The sequence below is a fragment of the Chroicocephalus ridibundus genome, chromosome 15, assembly GCF_963924245.1.
Source record: "Chroicocephalus ridibundus chromosome 15, bChrRid1.1, whole genome shotgun sequence".
NCBI classification, from domain to species: Eukaryota; Metazoa; Chordata; class Aves; order Charadriiformes; family Laridae; genus Chroicocephalus; species Chroicocephalus ridibundus.
Genome location: NC_086298.1, coordinates 5,924,788 through 5,941,514, shown reverse-complemented (window position 1 = coordinate 5,941,514; position 16,727 = coordinate 5,924,788). Strand labels below are relative to the sequence as shown.

The window sequence follows — 16,727 nt, the reverse complement described above, 5'->3', positions numbered from 1 at the left end:
CATAGCCCATTTGAAAGAAACAACCGAACGGCGAGCCCAGCGTGAGCAGGGTCTCCCAGGGACGGGACCGCCAGTCGCTCCCAGCAGGAACTGATCACGGCCTTTCTGTTTTACTGGTTCGCTAGAACTCAAAACAAAACAAACCAGGGACAAAAGACGGGAGGGAGTAAATGTACAATCCTCCCATTCAGATGAAAGAAAGGGAAAGTAAAACAGTAAATATCACAGTTTAAGGGAGGACGCTCTGACCCGCAAAGAAAAGGCACGCGGTTTAACCCCCTGTACACCGGAGCTCGGCCGCAGCCTGGGGCTGCGCTGGGATCCCACTGCCCTCTGGGAGCCAGGGAAGGAAAGGTGGAGACACGCTGGCAAACCCCCCCTCAGATCAAAGAGGCCGCACACACCCCAGTGCCCTCGAACCCGCGGATGAGAGCTCTGCGGCTCAGAAAGAGATGCACCGGAGAGGAAGAAAGGTAAACGTGTTGGGAAAGGCGCTGCTCTAAGACATGGGAAACACCGGTGCGATTCCCTGCTCGGTTCTCAGCGACCCATCTCACCTTGGTCAAGTCAATCCATGTCTCCCCAGGTCAGACCTCAGCTGCAAAACTGACATTGCAGCCCATTCCCGAGCACCGCAAGGAAAATACATTAGGGACATAACCGATGGCACAGTTTTCTTTGACAAATGATTTTAGAATACTATCTGATACTGGGACAACAATATCTCCCTCAAGGGAAGAGACACCCCTGAGGGGCTGCGGAGTGACTGCCCTTCCCAGCACGGTGTGATGGCTGCGTGGCTGACCCTAACGTCACCATGCCAGGGAGCAGGGCTGTCACCTCAGGAGGTTCAGAAAGCTGTTTCTGGCGTGACAGGACTCATTCCCAGTAAGGACGTAGGTCAACCTTAGCTTCTTTCAGCTGGCACAGCTCTTCACGGATATTTTCAGTCTCTAGTGCAAAGCAGGGGGGGTCCATGGGTTTGCAGCACCCTTCCCCAGGGTGCTGCTTCTTCCACAGGGCTGTCTGACCTACATGCACATTTCGAAGACATCCTCCTGCTCTGCATTCCCAGCTCTGGAGCAGGAAGGCTGGTGCCCTGGGCCAAAGGCCCCGTATTCTTCTTCATATTCTTCTGCCTCCATCTACTGGCAAGGAAGGGTTAAATCACACATTTCCAGGGTACAGGGGAGCCCAGCAGCTGGAATCCTTCCAGCATATGAAGACAACAAACGTCTTATGAATGAACTTCCCGAGTCAGTGTCCTTGCAATGGAAAAACAACGCATTGAGGACTGCCCTGTGGCTTAAAACCTAATTATTCCAATGAGAGCTCTAGTGTCACTGGAAACCTTACAGAAACTCCCATGTTTGCCTAAACAGATGTCCCTAAGAAAGGGAAGAGGGCCACAGTGTGATGGAAGGCTGATCTTTTCTCACGCCGTTATACTGAGGTTTCCACTCAGAGGGAGTCTGTACGGAGGGCAGAGCAGCAAGTTTGAAAAGTTTGACCGCTCTTATTGCGCCCGTGGAATAGAAAACATCAAGGCCTCCACAAGAGTAAACGGGGGTGAGGTGAAGGTGGCTTTTAGTGACAAGTGACCTTGGCAGCCTGACCCCTCAGAGCTCTGTGAAAAACCAACCCAGCCCCAACACCGAACGCGGAAGCCTAGGTGTTCAGAGGGAGGGATGAAAACCCAACACTCCAGCACTGTTCAGCAAAGGTGTGATGGGAAAGGAGGCTGTTTCTCATTAATCTGGTGCGACATTTTTGTCCTAATGACTTGACTGGCATGGAAATGGAAATTCTTTCTGGGTGATATTTCTAGACAGAGACTAATTGCCTAAGAATAATCCAGGCAGCTTTCGTACCACTGTGCTGGGTTCAGTGTCAGCGGAGGCCAGCTGTGTTTTCTTTTTGGTGAACAGTGCCTACAGTTTTCATCCAAGGTCAGTCCTGAGGGACATTCAAGAAAAATAATCCTAATGATGCTTTGTCCTTCAAAGATGACATGTTGGTAAGGATCTCAAAGTACTTCTAAATACTCATTTTTAACTGTAATACAGCAGTATCTGTAGGTGCCACCTGAGAACAGGAGCCGTTGTGCTAAGCACTGTTCAGAGCTGCCTTACGCCTTCCACAGAAGGGGAAACTGAGGCACAGAGCACTGGCAGGTGCTGCCCGGGATTGTGCCGAATCTGATACAGCTGGAACTAGAACTCAGATGTGTGGAACAACTTTGCTTCTTCAGTTGTTGCTCTTCATGGAGTAAATTATTAACCAAAATATGGAAATGGCTCTAATTTCCAAATAGAAATAACCATCCTTGATATACACTGAGACTCACCAGATTGCTGGTACTGAAAAGGATCCACCTTGGTTTTTTGGACTTCCTTGGTCAGAAACCCATGGAAGAAGCGATGCTCAGCTGTCACATACAGGGGAAAGAAAAGCCAGAGAGGCTGACAAGCTAAACCAAACCAAAGTCACTGACCATTTGGCAGGGAAAGTGCTGGGAAGGACAGCTGTGCTGAGAAGCAACACCCTCTCTGCCAGGGCCAGCTGCCACAGCCAGCTTGGTGTGGTCATGTACGAACGCGCAGAACATGTTGGAGGCTCCGTGGCTGCAATTTCAGGGCTGGTGGCGGACAAGTTGGTTGGTTTCAATCACAGAGCCTTGGGAAGAATTGTTTCTTTTTCCTTGATGACTGTGGTTCCCCTGCAGCCTGCAGGGATGATGTCTGTCCCCTGCTACCCCAGCAGAACATTCTCTCTTGCGGAACAGCGAAACACAGCTCTGTGCCTCTCTCCCCCAGGGCCTGGTTTCTTCAGCTGGTCTCCTCTACTCCCCAGAAAATCCAGTGTGAGACAAAGCAGCACAGCACCCAAAGCAGAGGATCCTATCCTTAAAACCTACACAGGCAAAGCCCTGAAACTGCTCTTTTAGGGATGAGGGATACACAAAAATTCACAATCTCTTTCCTGACCATGGCTTTGCCCCCTTAGAGAAGCAGAGCTGTACTGACAGCACATCCACCTGAGCTGTGAGTTTATCGGAGCGCGCTGCCCCTGGAAAAACCTCCAGTTTAAAACAGACACCATCATCACTGTCAGTGCTGTTCACCAGGAGCTTCAGCAGACTAAGAGCACCCCAGCTGGAGCATCAGGACTATGAACGAATTTAAGGTGGCCAGAAGCCCCTGGCCACTGTCTTTTGCCTGCACCCTGGTCATCCAGGAGATATTATACACAGGAGATCATCAAACAGACATGGGAAACAAAGCGTTTACCTGCTCACCAACTTTCCCTGGTCGGCCGCGGTTTCCTGGCTCACCCTGCAGGACAAGGAGAGACAAGGCACACCAGTTACTTGGTGCTCCCAGTCAGACCCCCAGTACAACCTGATTCTTTGTACATCATTTGGGCTGCTGCGTGAGAACTGTGGAAAATCTGCAAGAGGTAACATCTTAAAAAACCAATTGTGACTTGAAAGATAATCCAAAGCAAGAAACACAGCTGACGCAAACATGTTTAGTAAGGCATGAGTTCACATCAAGGATGTTCCTGAAGTCGGGGTGTTTCTGACCCATAACGTTTCAATCTGAAAGATTAAGTAAAACAGCCAGATGAAGACAGAAACACATCATCAGCAGGAAGAGGTAGGACCATGATTAACCAAAGGATTTGAGGAGCATCTAGGGCAAGCAATAGTGTGGACACCATGGGAAAGTGTAGTTCCTGAATGACAGAGAAGGGATCCAGAAATTTCACCTGCTTGTGGAAGTGTCACAAGAGTAAAAGACAACCCAAACATTCCCAGGCAATGCTGCGCCCTGATTCTGCTCTTGCAAAATCTCAAGCATAGGCACGTTACTGTCACAGGGAGCTTCTACACCAAGACCACAGAAAGAACCCACATGAGCTAAATCAGAGTGCAGGATGCGAGAAATTCAGAGAATGAGACAAATGAGGGGTGAAGAGAAAAGCAGGATGAGGAGGAGAATTTCAAACCCGCCAGGGATAAGGGCAGCCATGGCAGCACTGGAAGGCCAGCAGAGTGCCCCTGGACAGGCCATCCAGTGGCCAGGGTCACCGCTAACCAGTATTGTCTCCGGCTGACGGCAGCTGTATTTTCTCAGTAGGCAGATACTCCAGATGTGCTGCCAGACCACATTTTTGGTATTTACTGTTTGAAGAGGTTGTTTTTGTTCGGTTTTCTCTTTCCTTTTGAGTGTGGGTTTGTGGAGCAAACTGCCCTGGGATGGCTCCTGCTGCTAATTAGGCAGCAAAGATAGGAATGATGTGCATTGTTTTAGAACAAAAACGTGGAGAAGCAATGGAAAATAAGATGAGATGATGGAGGGGAGGTTGGTTAATATCAAAGGAGGAACACACTTGTTTATAATAAAGCACATGGCTTAAAAAATGCACCGTCGTTCTTTTTGCTGAAGAAACCAGGCAGAAGCACAGACCCCAAAATTCAGAGAAAAGGAGAAATCCTCAGTTCCCCTGGTCCTCTTGGGAATGAATAAGCTAGGCTTGGAGCATGGGAAAGTTGAGAAAAGATACTTCCCTCTTCCTTTCCTCCCATGAACAAACTCTTTCCTCACCTTTGGACCATCAGGACCAGGTCTTCCTGGAAATCCCTTCCGGCCAGATCGACCCTGAAATACATGGAAGAAAATTTATATAAAAAGCTTACAGCTGCCCTTGGTCCCAGCAGTGTGTCTGTGGACACATGGTGCAGCTTACAAGCGATGGTCCCTGTGAATTCAGGGTGCTAGAGATGTAGCAGCCCTTACTGAGGCCAAGGCAACACAAGAGGAAAGCTCTTTGTCTCGAGCAACACCGGGTTTGATCCATGGGGAACATGCCCAGACGGCTACTCCAAGTTTCAGCCCATTTCTGAGCCTCCAGCTCGATTCCATTACTTAAACACCGCATCAGAAACATAACGTACGGGCTATAATTAACCAAACCAAGGGCTTTGCTGCTGCCCTTTAATTTATTTGAATTTATTATGTGCTGCGTTCAACTGGATTTATTCTACTTCCAGCAGTTTTCTTGTTGCAATGCCAGCAAGGACACCAGCAGCCTGAGGATTCAAAGATGGTACTTTCCCAGCACTGGCAGGGACTCGGCCTTATGGGCTTCTTATGGCCACATCCCTGGCATCCAGAGAGGATTTGGGAGTAGGATTGTCCCTACACTGGGGGAAGCCAGGCTGACATTCACAGCTACAGCTCATAAAAGCAGAAATAAACCTGCAGACCAAAAGGTTCATGTTGAGCCTTCCCTTTGTCTAGAGGAACACTTATGGTGCTGCCCCAGGCACAGGAGACACTGGGTTTATTATGCTGCTCCAGAAAGGAATAAAAATGTCTACCAGAACAGTGGAGGAAATGCAAGATAAAACACTTATTTTCTGATCCGCCCAGAAGCTCCAGCACAGTTACCGATTGTCAAGATATTTTACTGTCCTGTGATGACAATTATGTACATAACTGTTACAAAATCCTGAGATGGCAAGCTCACAGATATGATAATATTATTTTTTGCTTCTTTTAACTGTGTTGCTGTGACACATCAATGTGTTCAGCGTGATGCAGGGGTCAAAAAGGACTCTCTCTCACTGTCTGGTCTTTTTTCTTGCTTTTCCCTCTACTTATTGAAAAATACTATAAATCAAGGAAGAAGCATCAGGGCTGGTTACAGAGATGGTTTCCGGTCAACGTGCTTTATCTTGAGGATGAACTATTTAAATGTTAGAGGGATTTTCAAGGTCTAAGACTTTAAGCAAGTTATAAAATTAGAGTCCCACTCAACACTCTGTGCAAGACACTTCCTTGACTTTCAGCCATTCTGGATCAAGCAGTTGGACCAAGCCCTTGGACGAGATAATATTTCTTAGAAGGGCACATCACTCCCCAAACCAGGAGGTTTAAAGCTTTGTGTTAAGTACAATTCCGTTGCAAGGTCAACAGAGCTGGTTTTAACTGAGTAAAGGACTGAAACCTACCTCTGGACCAGGGACTCCTGGTGGTCCTAAGGGTCCTTCATCTCCCTGAGGTGAAAAGAAATTAAAATCAAAGGCAAAGTAGTGACAAAATTTGGACTCTCCATGCAGCAAGAATGAAAGGTCTGCAGTATGAGCAGCAGTTAAACACCAGCTGTGTGCTCAGCTCTCACATTTTAACACTTGAGTCCTTCTGAATCTTAGAGCAGGCAGCTCAGCATCTCTGAGATTTCTCATCTCCCTTCCCCAGGTCAGGAATAAAATCTAAAGTCAAGTCCTGCCAGTAAAGGCCATCCAAAATTTGATCAAAGCCAACACCAGTTGATTGGGCCTATCATGGGCTGGATTTGGCCCATAGGGTGCCCTGGACACGCTCACACATCTCTGCTTCATTTGATTTGGCAGGGATACGAATGCTGTAGAGATCCCTACTCTTTTTCTTTCTTTCTTTTTTTTTGCCCCACAAAAAAGGGTGTTGCAAAATTTCCCAAAGAACCATTTGGCAACTGTAGGAAGGTTTTCCTTTTGCTTTCAAATGGGACTACACATGCTACAGGATGGAGCTATCTCAAAATCTCACACAGCAATTGGACTCGGTCCTCTCCCTTGGCTCTACACCAATTTCTAATGTGATAGGATCAGATCTACAGTTTCTAGGAGACCTTCAATTAAGCTTCACAAAAATTATCTCAAGTGTCTAAAACCAACTGCCAAGAGAGAAATTAAAAGCGCCCTTGGCAGCCACAGTTCTGGCTGTTCTCATTTAGGTGGTCAGCCGTGGTAATGAAGTGGCACGAGCTGGCGGGCTGAAGATGGGACTGGAAGTCAGGAACCCGGCTCAATGGGCTCAGACAAGCCACCCACAATATGCCACATTTCTAAAGAAGATGTAATGCACGGCCTTGACCTACCACCTCAGGTTACAGCAGCGGAAAAGGCACTGTGGTGTGGTCTGGTGCACGTTCAAAGTCCTTCAGCGCAGCTTACGTCAAAGTCCATGTCCATGTCTTCAGTCTTACTGTTACGCTCACTAACTAGAGTAAATTGAAGGCAGCTTGGTCATGCCTGCCTGAACCTGGAATGCAGGGCTTCGATTCCCTTTGTACATTGCCTAGAATATTTTTTTTTCCTATTTCAGTGCAAATAAATGAGCTAATTTGCATTAGTCCCATTTAGAGAGCAAGCAAAAGAATTCCCAGAAAAAGTTAAGAATTATTAGCGCTATTAAACCGAGCTCCTGCCCATGCGTGCGCTGAGTATTATTTGCACAACGTCTCGTGACTCTGGACAAACAGCTTACACTGGCCTAAATGAGAAGAAACTACACTGAAGTCACTGGAGTTACAAGAGGATAATCAGAGGGCGCTCAGGCCTTCTCTGCTGCTGCTATAAAGTATTTGCAGCTCTAGGACAATTATATCAATGATAATTGTCCCTGTTCAGTGACTGCAAGTGGAATGAAGCTTCAAGCTTTCACATGAAGTGATAAGCGAAAGCTGCAAGCTCCGAGACGCTGGGGCAAATGAATCTTTGCAGAAGAGCAATTTCAGTTGCTGTACCCTTTTTACAAAAGGATGTTGTCCTGCGTGAGGGAGTGCAGCCTGCGGGTCTCACAGTTGAAAGAAAACACACTTAAAAGGAGCAGAAAGCAAAAGCCAGGTCAGGGCATGCCTGTGCAAGGGGATGTGCAGGGAAAAGGGCATTAGCACCCGTTCTGGGTGTGTGTGGGTGGGTGGGAATAGACTTTAAAAGAAAAGACAATGCAGGGTTTAGGGTCAGCAGATGCCAGCAATGTCTGCAACTTAGGGGAAGCTCCTCTTCTGCGGTCTCTGATCACTGACTATTAGCATCTGCATCCAGATTCAGAGGGACCGAAGTACTTCAAGTCACAGGCACCATTTCAGTATGCATTCATCTTCAAAATTCAACGTTATTCTTTTAATTCGATCTGCTTTTGGTCTGAGGACACTCACCTCTTGTCCCGGCAGTCCTCTTGGCCCAGGTAAACCTCGTGCTCCCGGCTTTCCCTGAGAAAGAGCCAAAAGAAAAGATACTCAGAAAATAGAAACATAAGCTCAGAAGGGCAATTAAAAGGAGAATGTCTCCTTCACAGCCACGGGACATCATCCAATGTCAATTTTGTTACAGAAAAAAAAAAAAATCGAAAAAAAGGAAACCCTGCACTTGGAGAGACCTCAAGCCAAACAGACCAAGCTGAAACGCTGGCCAGGACAATCTTTAGGAATCTCGAGGGCTTTCTCTCCCCCCACTTCCCACTACTTTGTTTTCCCTGGCTGCTTCCCACCCTGCACAGAGCTTCAGTCTCTGCTTCACTCACCTTCAGGCCTTCAGGACCATTTTCTCCTGGTGGGCCAATGTCACCTGGGAAGCCCTGAAGAAAATGAGAAATAGTCAGGGTGCAGAGGTGGACTTTTGCAGCCCGCTTCAGAGGACAGCCTCTGTGAGAGTTTTAATTAAAGGCTAAGGGCAGAGACATTTGTTACGTGCTGGCAGTGTCCGTGTGTGGGCCACTGCACAGCTTCTAGGGGGAATGAAACAAGACAATGGGAGCAGCACTATCGGTTTGATTCAACAGCTGCCTTTTCCAGCAGTTCCCTTTAGGTCCATCTTCTTAGAAGATTTATTGCTGTGAGGGCCTCCCTGTCATCACACAGCTAAAAATGGCAATTTGGTTTTTAATTAATCTTTATGAGTCAGCGCATAATCTCACTGCTCCGAGAAACGAACTGCACGCCTCAGCGACAAAGGGAAGCAGGCGAGGAATTAGGAAAGGTGCTGACATGCTCATTAGCTGCCGCCTTCAGCCAGGCAGCGACTCCTTTCCACCCACCACCCCTTCGCTGAGGAAACAAAGGAATCTGTGGTTATTTCCAATAGCAACAAAGAGGAATGATTGCTAAGTGGCAGCACTCGACCAAGAGCCCTTCCAGACACAGCAGAATACCAGAACACTGATGAAGGGAAAACAGACCATCAGTTGTGCTGGAAGTGGCACTCTAGCATCTTACAGACATCGTCTGGTTGCTTGTGAAGGAGAAAAGTGACAATTTTCTGGTGGAAGCTGATCCTGCATTTAAGGTATCACTGTGAAAGTTTTTTTGGTAAGGGCAGTAAGGGTCTTTTTCTACTTTTCTACTACTTTCTACTTTTTCTACAACGGAAAAAAACCCTCCATGATACCTATGACAAAAAATGGAAGGAAAAACCAGGAACCCATGAGATGCAGAACGGGTTATAAACCCATCTTGATGGGTTTATACTCCCCACCTCATCACCACTCATGTGCCATCATACCCTAGCAGAGAACTGAAGCCGTACACTGAAAAGAGGAGGGTAGGTGAAAAGTGAGATGCAAGATTCAAGAAATGAGTGTTATGCCCTGCAAAAGCAGTTGAAGAACAACTTCAAGGGCCAGAGAACAACATGGCGAGTAGAAAGAGCAGTGTCTACAGAGTCTGGTCAGTGGCTGGGAGACAGTCTGGGGCTCTTGCCAGGTTAGAGACAATCTTTGGGGTCTGACCTTTCTGAACCCTGCTGACCTTTCTGAACAAGACCAGACAAGCTGTTACATATAGGACTTACATGGGAAGATCGGGAAGAAAGAGGCTTGGAATGGTAGTTGGAGATCAGGAAATCTCAGTGCAGGGTGGTCAGCGGGTACAAGATGGACAGTTTTCCCTGTCTCCCACTTTGAACAAAAGGGGGCCTCAATTCATTAAATACCAGTTAATCCCACAACACAGCAAAGCTCTTTTGGCCTTGGTATTTCTGGTGACCTAAAGCAATTGTCCTAAAGCAATCCATCTGCCCGTTGTTAGCAAAGGCTCTGACCCCAGAACACACGAGATTTGGGTTGGTAAACGTGTCAGAGCTGATGTGTCATGGTGAGTGGTGGCAGTGGCAGCCATCCCCTCCCTCCGTTGGGCTGGGTGCCCATGTGGGAGGCAGCGTTTGGCTCTTGCTTTCCATATGAATTAGCAACAGCTATATGCACATGCCTCCTAATCAAAACCCTATGTGGGCCTGTCTGTGCACGGCTTGAGAGCTAAAAACCTCCAGTGGGGAAAGGAGATAGGCATCTCTAACAACAGTCTCTCAAACGCCACATGGGTGTTTATCAGAGAGCTGATTCTCAGCTGCAGACATCAAATAACTTGCTGCAGAGGCAAAATGAGACAGGAGAGAGGTGTTATTGTGTGGGTTTGCTGAAGACAGGATGCTGCAGGAGTTACCAAAGAAAGGAAAGATGTGAGAAGGAGGTGGTGGAACATACCTCAGGGCCAGGTGGTCCTGGAAACCCAACTGGACCTTTGTCACCAACTTTTCCCTGCAGAAATCAGAAAAACATGGAGAAAAGTGAGCTTTTTGGCTGTCCTATTTAGAACAGCACACCCCTGTCAAACTGTCTTTCCAGCCGGGCACAGAACCTTCAGAAAGGAAGATGAGGAAGCGGAGGACACTTGGTTACTTACCAGGGGGCCTGCTTTCCCTCGTGCCCCAGGGACCCCAGGCAAACCCTGGCTGCCCTTAAAGAGAGAGAGAGAGAGATATTTTTTCAGAAAACACAATGAAGCATCAAAAAATACAAATTCCCCAGGCTCCAGCTCCAGTTTCTGCAGCAGAGAGAGAAGCACTTTCTAAGGACTAAAGTCAGCCTACAGGGAGCTGGGACAGTGGCGCTAATGTCAGTGAGATGTTTCTGATAAAGCCGGGGCTGAATTCAGCCCCGAAGAACACGTGAGCTGTTGCAGTTAGTTGTGGCTCAGCGCCATGTAGGCCCCCGTGCAGTGCGAAGTACAGCATTAGTCAGCTGAAGTCGGTATCATATTGTGGTCACAGGGGAGAAGTCTTTCGCTTAGAAGCTATGCACGGCGTTAAGTGTTTCACTGGGTCAGGGTTTAAGTCGCTGCACTGAGCAGACAAAACCTCCGAGTCTGCAGCTGCTGGACCACACACATTCACGCCCATCCCCATCAATCCCATCCCGCCACTTCCAATTTCTGGATGAAGATATGGCCCCTTTTATATAAAGCCCCCAGCAGAACTGCTTTTATTATGCGTAACAAAATCCATATATTGACATGAATTTTAGAAAGGCGCAGCATACGCCAAATCAGAATTATCTGAGCAGGGGAACCCGACAGCAGGATGCAGCTAGTTCTAGCTTCTTGTGGCTTAAGATGAGCTGAGAGAGCTGGTGGCCGCGCATACTGCTACGGAAAGGAAAAAAATGATGGAGAAAGAAAACCAATTACCTTGTCTCCTTGGAAGCCGATATCTCCGGGAACACCTGCTCCTCCCTGATCACCCTGGATACACATCACCAGAGAGTTAAAATAGGCAACAGCAATAGCCAAAATGCCCAGGTAGATGCTAGATGATGCACTGCACAGCAACAGTCTCATCACTAGCTCCATTCAAAACTGAATGGCTGGCAAACTGTAGATCATATTAACTGTAACAACAATCCTGAACGAAGCATGTATTTCCCAACATTGGTTCTAAAGTGAGAAATGAAACTGCAGGAGAGAGTAAAATACGAATTCCCAAGCATGGTGTTTCTATAGAAGCTGCAAGAAGAGAGACTACGTTCCTCCGGCTAACACAACCGTGAAGATGGTGAAGTGTTAAAACTCAGCAGAACAGAAGGCCTAGTTTAGTTTCGATGAATGGACCTTTTCTCTCATAAGGCTCTATAGAAAAACAAACAATACTCGGGGTTGCTGTGAGCGTATTCTAGTGCTGGTATCAAAGGTCAATCCTCTTCCATAAGAAAACAAGAGTAACTTCTAGTAATGCTTTAGAACCACCTCACTGCCAATATCTGGGCTGAGAGTCTCCAGGAGGAACACTGACAATATTTCCTAACCAAGCTTTCCTTCTTTCCTCTCTTTGGACTATTGCAGCAGATCCTGACTCCTTGGGTAGAAAATAAGCATCCCTGAAGGTTTTCTTAGGAGTGATGGGCTATCTTGCATTGCCTCAGCCCTGCTGTGAGCGGGCTGTTGGGCCAGATGACCTCCCGATGTCCCTTCCAACCTCGTTTATTTAGTGATTTCCTTAAACAAAGGATGAGTCAACGATGGGGCACAGAAAGGAAAATTCTACTTGGGAAGTCAAAGGGGGAATGACTATAAAGACTTGGTACACTGACAAGACCTGACAGAAATAACTGTTAGAGGAACTCTGTCCCATGCGCAGCAGATGCCTCAGAACTTGGCTTCCTAGTAAGGGAACAAGCCATACGAGAGCAGAGAGCTGTATGTTTAAACACAGTCCACATGGAAGACGTATGGACTCCTACTAGAGCCAAAGTCTACAAAGAGATGACAGAGGAAGTCTACTTCTACTTGGGCAAAATCCACCCACTTGTTATCAGAGAGCTGAAATAATTCTAACTACTTCAGTAACATGCAGGGGATAATGAGATTGTGAACGGTTAAGGCTTCAGTTGGGAAAGACTTTTTGGAGACAACTTTTTCTGAAGAAAAATTATTAAGAACTATGCAGATTCAATGATGGAAACATTTCATGGATTCATGCTAAATTCACTCAAATGTTTTGGTAAATGTTCCCAGAACATTTCACTGAACCATCTTCAAAACAAATCTTTTACATAGCAAAATTGAAATGCCGCTCTTAAAAAAAAAGTTAAATTGATTTTACTCATTTGGGTTTTAACTTAAATATTTTAATTGGAGTCAAATAAGCAACATTTTGCTTCATCTAAACTATTTTCCTTTTTTTTTTTTTTTTGGCAATGCAAGCAAATGGAAACAATCAGCTATTTGCACAGCTTCAGCTCGTATGAACCCCAAGTATTAGATACAATAGAGATGGCAAAAAAAACCCAACTGTATGACCCAGCTCATTTTCCTGCCATTGCCAGATTTCCCTCATCTTCTCTGAATTTACTACTTATTTTTTCTAGTTCAAGGCTTAAAACACTGAAATCGGCAGGCAACTCTAATTCTGGCTCCTGACAGAAGACAGCAGGAAAATGCTTTTTCCTGAAGGTAAGAGGTTTGCTCTGAAAACTCCTTGTCTTTAGCACCTATGTTGAGGGTCAAAAAAAAAAAAAGATTTTTTTTAATTATTATTAAGCAGTTTTCTACCTGGTCAATATAAGTGGCCATTGAAATACTGTTTTGGAAGAAATACTTGGACATTAAGAAATGACTACTGTAAGAAAAGTTTCCTGAGCGTTGCAAAAGGCAGGAACAAACCTTTATCACGGAGCTTTAAGCAAAGTGGGTTAGCGACTGCGTGACAGGGAAAACAGTTTTCAAACAACTGTGAGAAATGGGCATTAGAGAGGCTTAGAAGGAAGGAGGAAAGACAAAACACATCTCTTATCTTTAGCTGGGCTCCACGCAAGAGTTCACCTGCTATTGCAATAGCCCAGCGAAACGTCATGGCATGAACGATCCATCTGCGATGGCCATTAGTATCTTAAACAAAAACTGGGAACTAGGGCACCCCCTTTCACCTGCCTTGAGCACCGTAAATCTGCAGCTGCGACTCAGGGTGTGTGTCCTTAACATGAGGAAACAAACCAAGGAGGAAAGAGGTCAGGAGTGTTTGTTATTAAAAAAAAAGAAGTGGTGCCGAGATGATGAAAAGGGGCTGCAAGGACTTTGCTCGTGAGGAGGGGGAGGAAAGCACAATCTGAAATTACAAACAGGATCTGCCCGTGGGATATTGCCTGTGTTTCGTGTTTCATGTTTCACCTATAAAAAGAAATGCAGCTTCAGAGACCCTGCGGCCCTTCTTAAGGCAGCGCCGCACAGCAAGGGGACCACGAGGGAAGTGACAGATTTGCAAGAGTGAGGTGGGTTTGCTGTTTGTAGGACGCAGGGGAGGTCTCTGTGCAAAAAAACCTCATTTTGCTCACGACTGGACATCTCTTTTTCCAAGACTTTCTGCTTGGCAATATAAGGGGAGCTAACTGCAAAACTACTAGAGGTATTTTACTGAGCCGTGTCCTTCACAAGTTACAGATGTCCTGATTCATAAAACTCCTTTATGTGAACAAGTAGCTAGGGTTTCCTCCGTTTCCTCCACCTTTCCTCTGTACTCATCACATCACGTGGTCTTCTCAAAACCACTCTTTATTTCAGGGTTATACAGTAGTTCCACTTTTCCCTGTAAGAGCAGATGCAACCCTCCCTGTCCCCTCTCCTTGTCTCCATGAAAATATATAAACGGAAATAGATGGCTGACCCATTTTATGGGAAAACCAAAGCTGTAAAAAACATCATTAACTTCTGCGGTACCAACCTTGTATGGGGGATGCAGAAGGGGCTGGCTAGCATTGATGCGCTCTGTACTTGCCTGTTCAGCTGCTAGATACAAAGATGTGATTTCTGCAGGAGGAGTGGGATGTTGCCCCTTATTCTAGTTCACGCCTGGCCTCCACCACGCGATGCCTGCATTTGGGATTAACGAGCTGCACCTCGTAAAGTACTGAACAAGGCAATGTTGGAAACAAAGTCCAAAAAACAGTGGAAAACACCCTCTCATGGAAGGGGAAAACCCTCTCAGTGTTGAGGCAGGTTCCTCCTCCTGCGATGGCAAAGAGGAACGGTAACAGCGTTTTTGAAGGATGCAGCATTGCAGGGAGGAGCTCCTCCCAGGTGGATCGAGGCGGTGACCTCAGTTCCCTGCCTGCTGCCCACACACAGAGTCCAGCCACCCTCCCACCTTGCCTAGGTTTTACCGGTGTCTGACCTGACTGCTGTTGAGGGAAGGGAGTTTTCCTCAGCTACAAAAAGACAAACCTGTACAAGGCCACTCCCGTGGACCGCAACCAAGACAGATGGGCTTAACAGGAGATTGCAGACATCTAATTAAATCTTTGTTGACACATCCTCAGAAAGGCACTCTGAAGAGCAGCCTGGAGCTGACAGGGCTGGCCAGGCATGAGCAGTAGGGTTGTGCTCCAGGGACCCTGTGACACCAGCACCTATGGCTGCTCCCACGGGATCCCAGGGGAGTAATGCAGGGCACAGCACCAGCAGCTGCACGGGGATGGGCAGGAGAGGCCAAGTTCAAGAGCCAAGTTCAAGAGCCAAGAGCTACGACGGGAGGAAAATGACCATCCTTTGCCAGGAAGGATGCGGGACACTCTCAAAGTCCCTGTTCCCCCGCAAACCTGGTCTAGTCCATGAGTGGCAGCAGATGGAAGGTGTAAGGTCCCCAAGGACATTCTCATCTGCCGTCAGTTCCTAATTATGAAAAGTTACTGATTACTGTCAGCACGGAGCAGTGAAGTTTGCTGCTCTCTGTCCCTGCTGACCCAGCATTTCAGATGCTGCCAAATGTCTAGGGCTTCTCTCTCGCTCTTTTTTTTTTTTTTTTTTTTTTTTTTTTTAAAGATGAAGTTTAACTCTCTGTTTACCAGCTTTCTGAAAACCACGGTGGAGGAGAAGAGGGGGGAGCCAGTACATTTATCTCCCTCCCCTCTGGCCACATAATGGGAGACTTCTGCACATCTTCTGCAATAATCCCTCACATCCCTTTGGGAAAAGCCTCTGTTTCTAAATGGCTTTATTAGAAACTGCTTTCCAGAGAATCCACCTGACACCTTCATACAAGATTCAGCCTTTGGTAGGCTGGGACTCTCTGGTGTAAGGTGTTGATTTGCTGTTGGAATGGCCATATTTAACAAGGCTGACAGCTACTGTTGGCTGAGCCTGGGCATCATCTGTGCTTGCTAATATCTGGATTCATTCATCTTCCACATTCAACACCCTTAGCATAGGGCTCAGGTCTTTCAGAGACGGACCAGCCATTTGAGGCGCCCACTTGCAGTCTCAGGAGAGATGCTTGGGCAGCTGGCAGATGGTAGCTCAACCCCTATGGAAAATCATGCGTCTTCAACTGATATCTGAACCCTGTTCACAAGCTGGGGTGTAAACGGGACTCCTGGAGCCCAACACAGCTTTCTGCTGTAGGGGCTGTGCATCGGCTCTGCACACCAGCTCCTGCTCCTGCAGCACTCCCAGTGAACACACTGCGGGAAAGCAGCACCAGCTTGGAAGTCTGAAATAATTTGCTCTTCAGAGGGAAGTCAGGAACCTCATATGCTCGTAGAGTGGTACAGTGGGACGGGTGTGCTTGAGCCACACCAATGTGCAGGGAAAAGGTTGCTGCACGGTGGCTGGACTGTGCAGCTAAGTTCACCCTTGTAATTGCATCTTCATCATGCAGCAGAAAGGGGAACTCTGTTACTTGGGAGGTGACCAAGCTATGAATAAGGATTTCTGCAGAGGCAGATTGCATACAACCGCGGTCTGGAAATGTTTCAAGAATGGCAAGAGACAAACTTTCAGAGCGACAGACAGGGAGAATAAATACAAGATTCAGGGAGGTTGCTTATGTTTCTGGCCATAGCAGTACAACAGTTTTGTCTGAAGACGTCAATGGAGGGTTATAATGAAGTCAGAATCTAACGGACAGAAAAGGGATAGTAAGCAACTAGAGAAAGCCTTTAAATAAATGTCACAGCCTAAAAATAGCAATAGCAGCAGAAATTAAGTGACATGATTGGTGAGAGGTTACAGAAGGGAGCCTCCAAGACAAGCCAATCCCTCTGCTCTAGGCAGGGTCCTTCCTGTGACCCAAACCCAGGCAAGCACTAAGTGAACACAGAGATCCTGCCTCAACTTTCCTGTATGTGGGATTTCCT

The 16,727-nt window shown here is 46.9% G+C and overlaps 1 protein-coding gene across 1 annotated transcript in view; it reads right to left on the bottom strand.

Annotated features, from left to right (window-relative positions):
* LOC134523806 (collagen alpha-1(XXVII) chain-like) overlaps positions 1 to 16,727 on the bottom strand; it is a 163,093-nt gene that overhangs the window by 68,038 nt on the left and 78,328 nt on the right. The window contains exons 17-24 of the mRNA XM_063353197.1: positions 11,293 to 11,346; positions 10,510 to 10,563; positions 10,311 to 10,364; positions 8,355 to 8,408; positions 7,990 to 8,043; positions 6,020 to 6,064; positions 4,611 to 4,664; positions 3,291 to 3,335 (exon numbers count right to left, since the gene is read on the bottom strand). Of these exons, the coding sequence (XP_063209267.1) occupies positions 3,291 to 3,335; positions 4,611 to 4,664; positions 6,020 to 6,064; positions 7,990 to 8,043; positions 8,355 to 8,408; positions 10,311 to 10,364; positions 10,510 to 10,563; positions 11,293 to 11,346 (414 nt within the window). The remainder of the gene's footprint in view (positions 1 to 3,290; positions 3,336 to 4,610; positions 4,665 to 6,019; positions 6,065 to 7,989; positions 8,044 to 8,354; positions 8,409 to 10,310; positions 10,365 to 10,509; positions 10,564 to 11,292; positions 11,347 to 16,727) is intronic.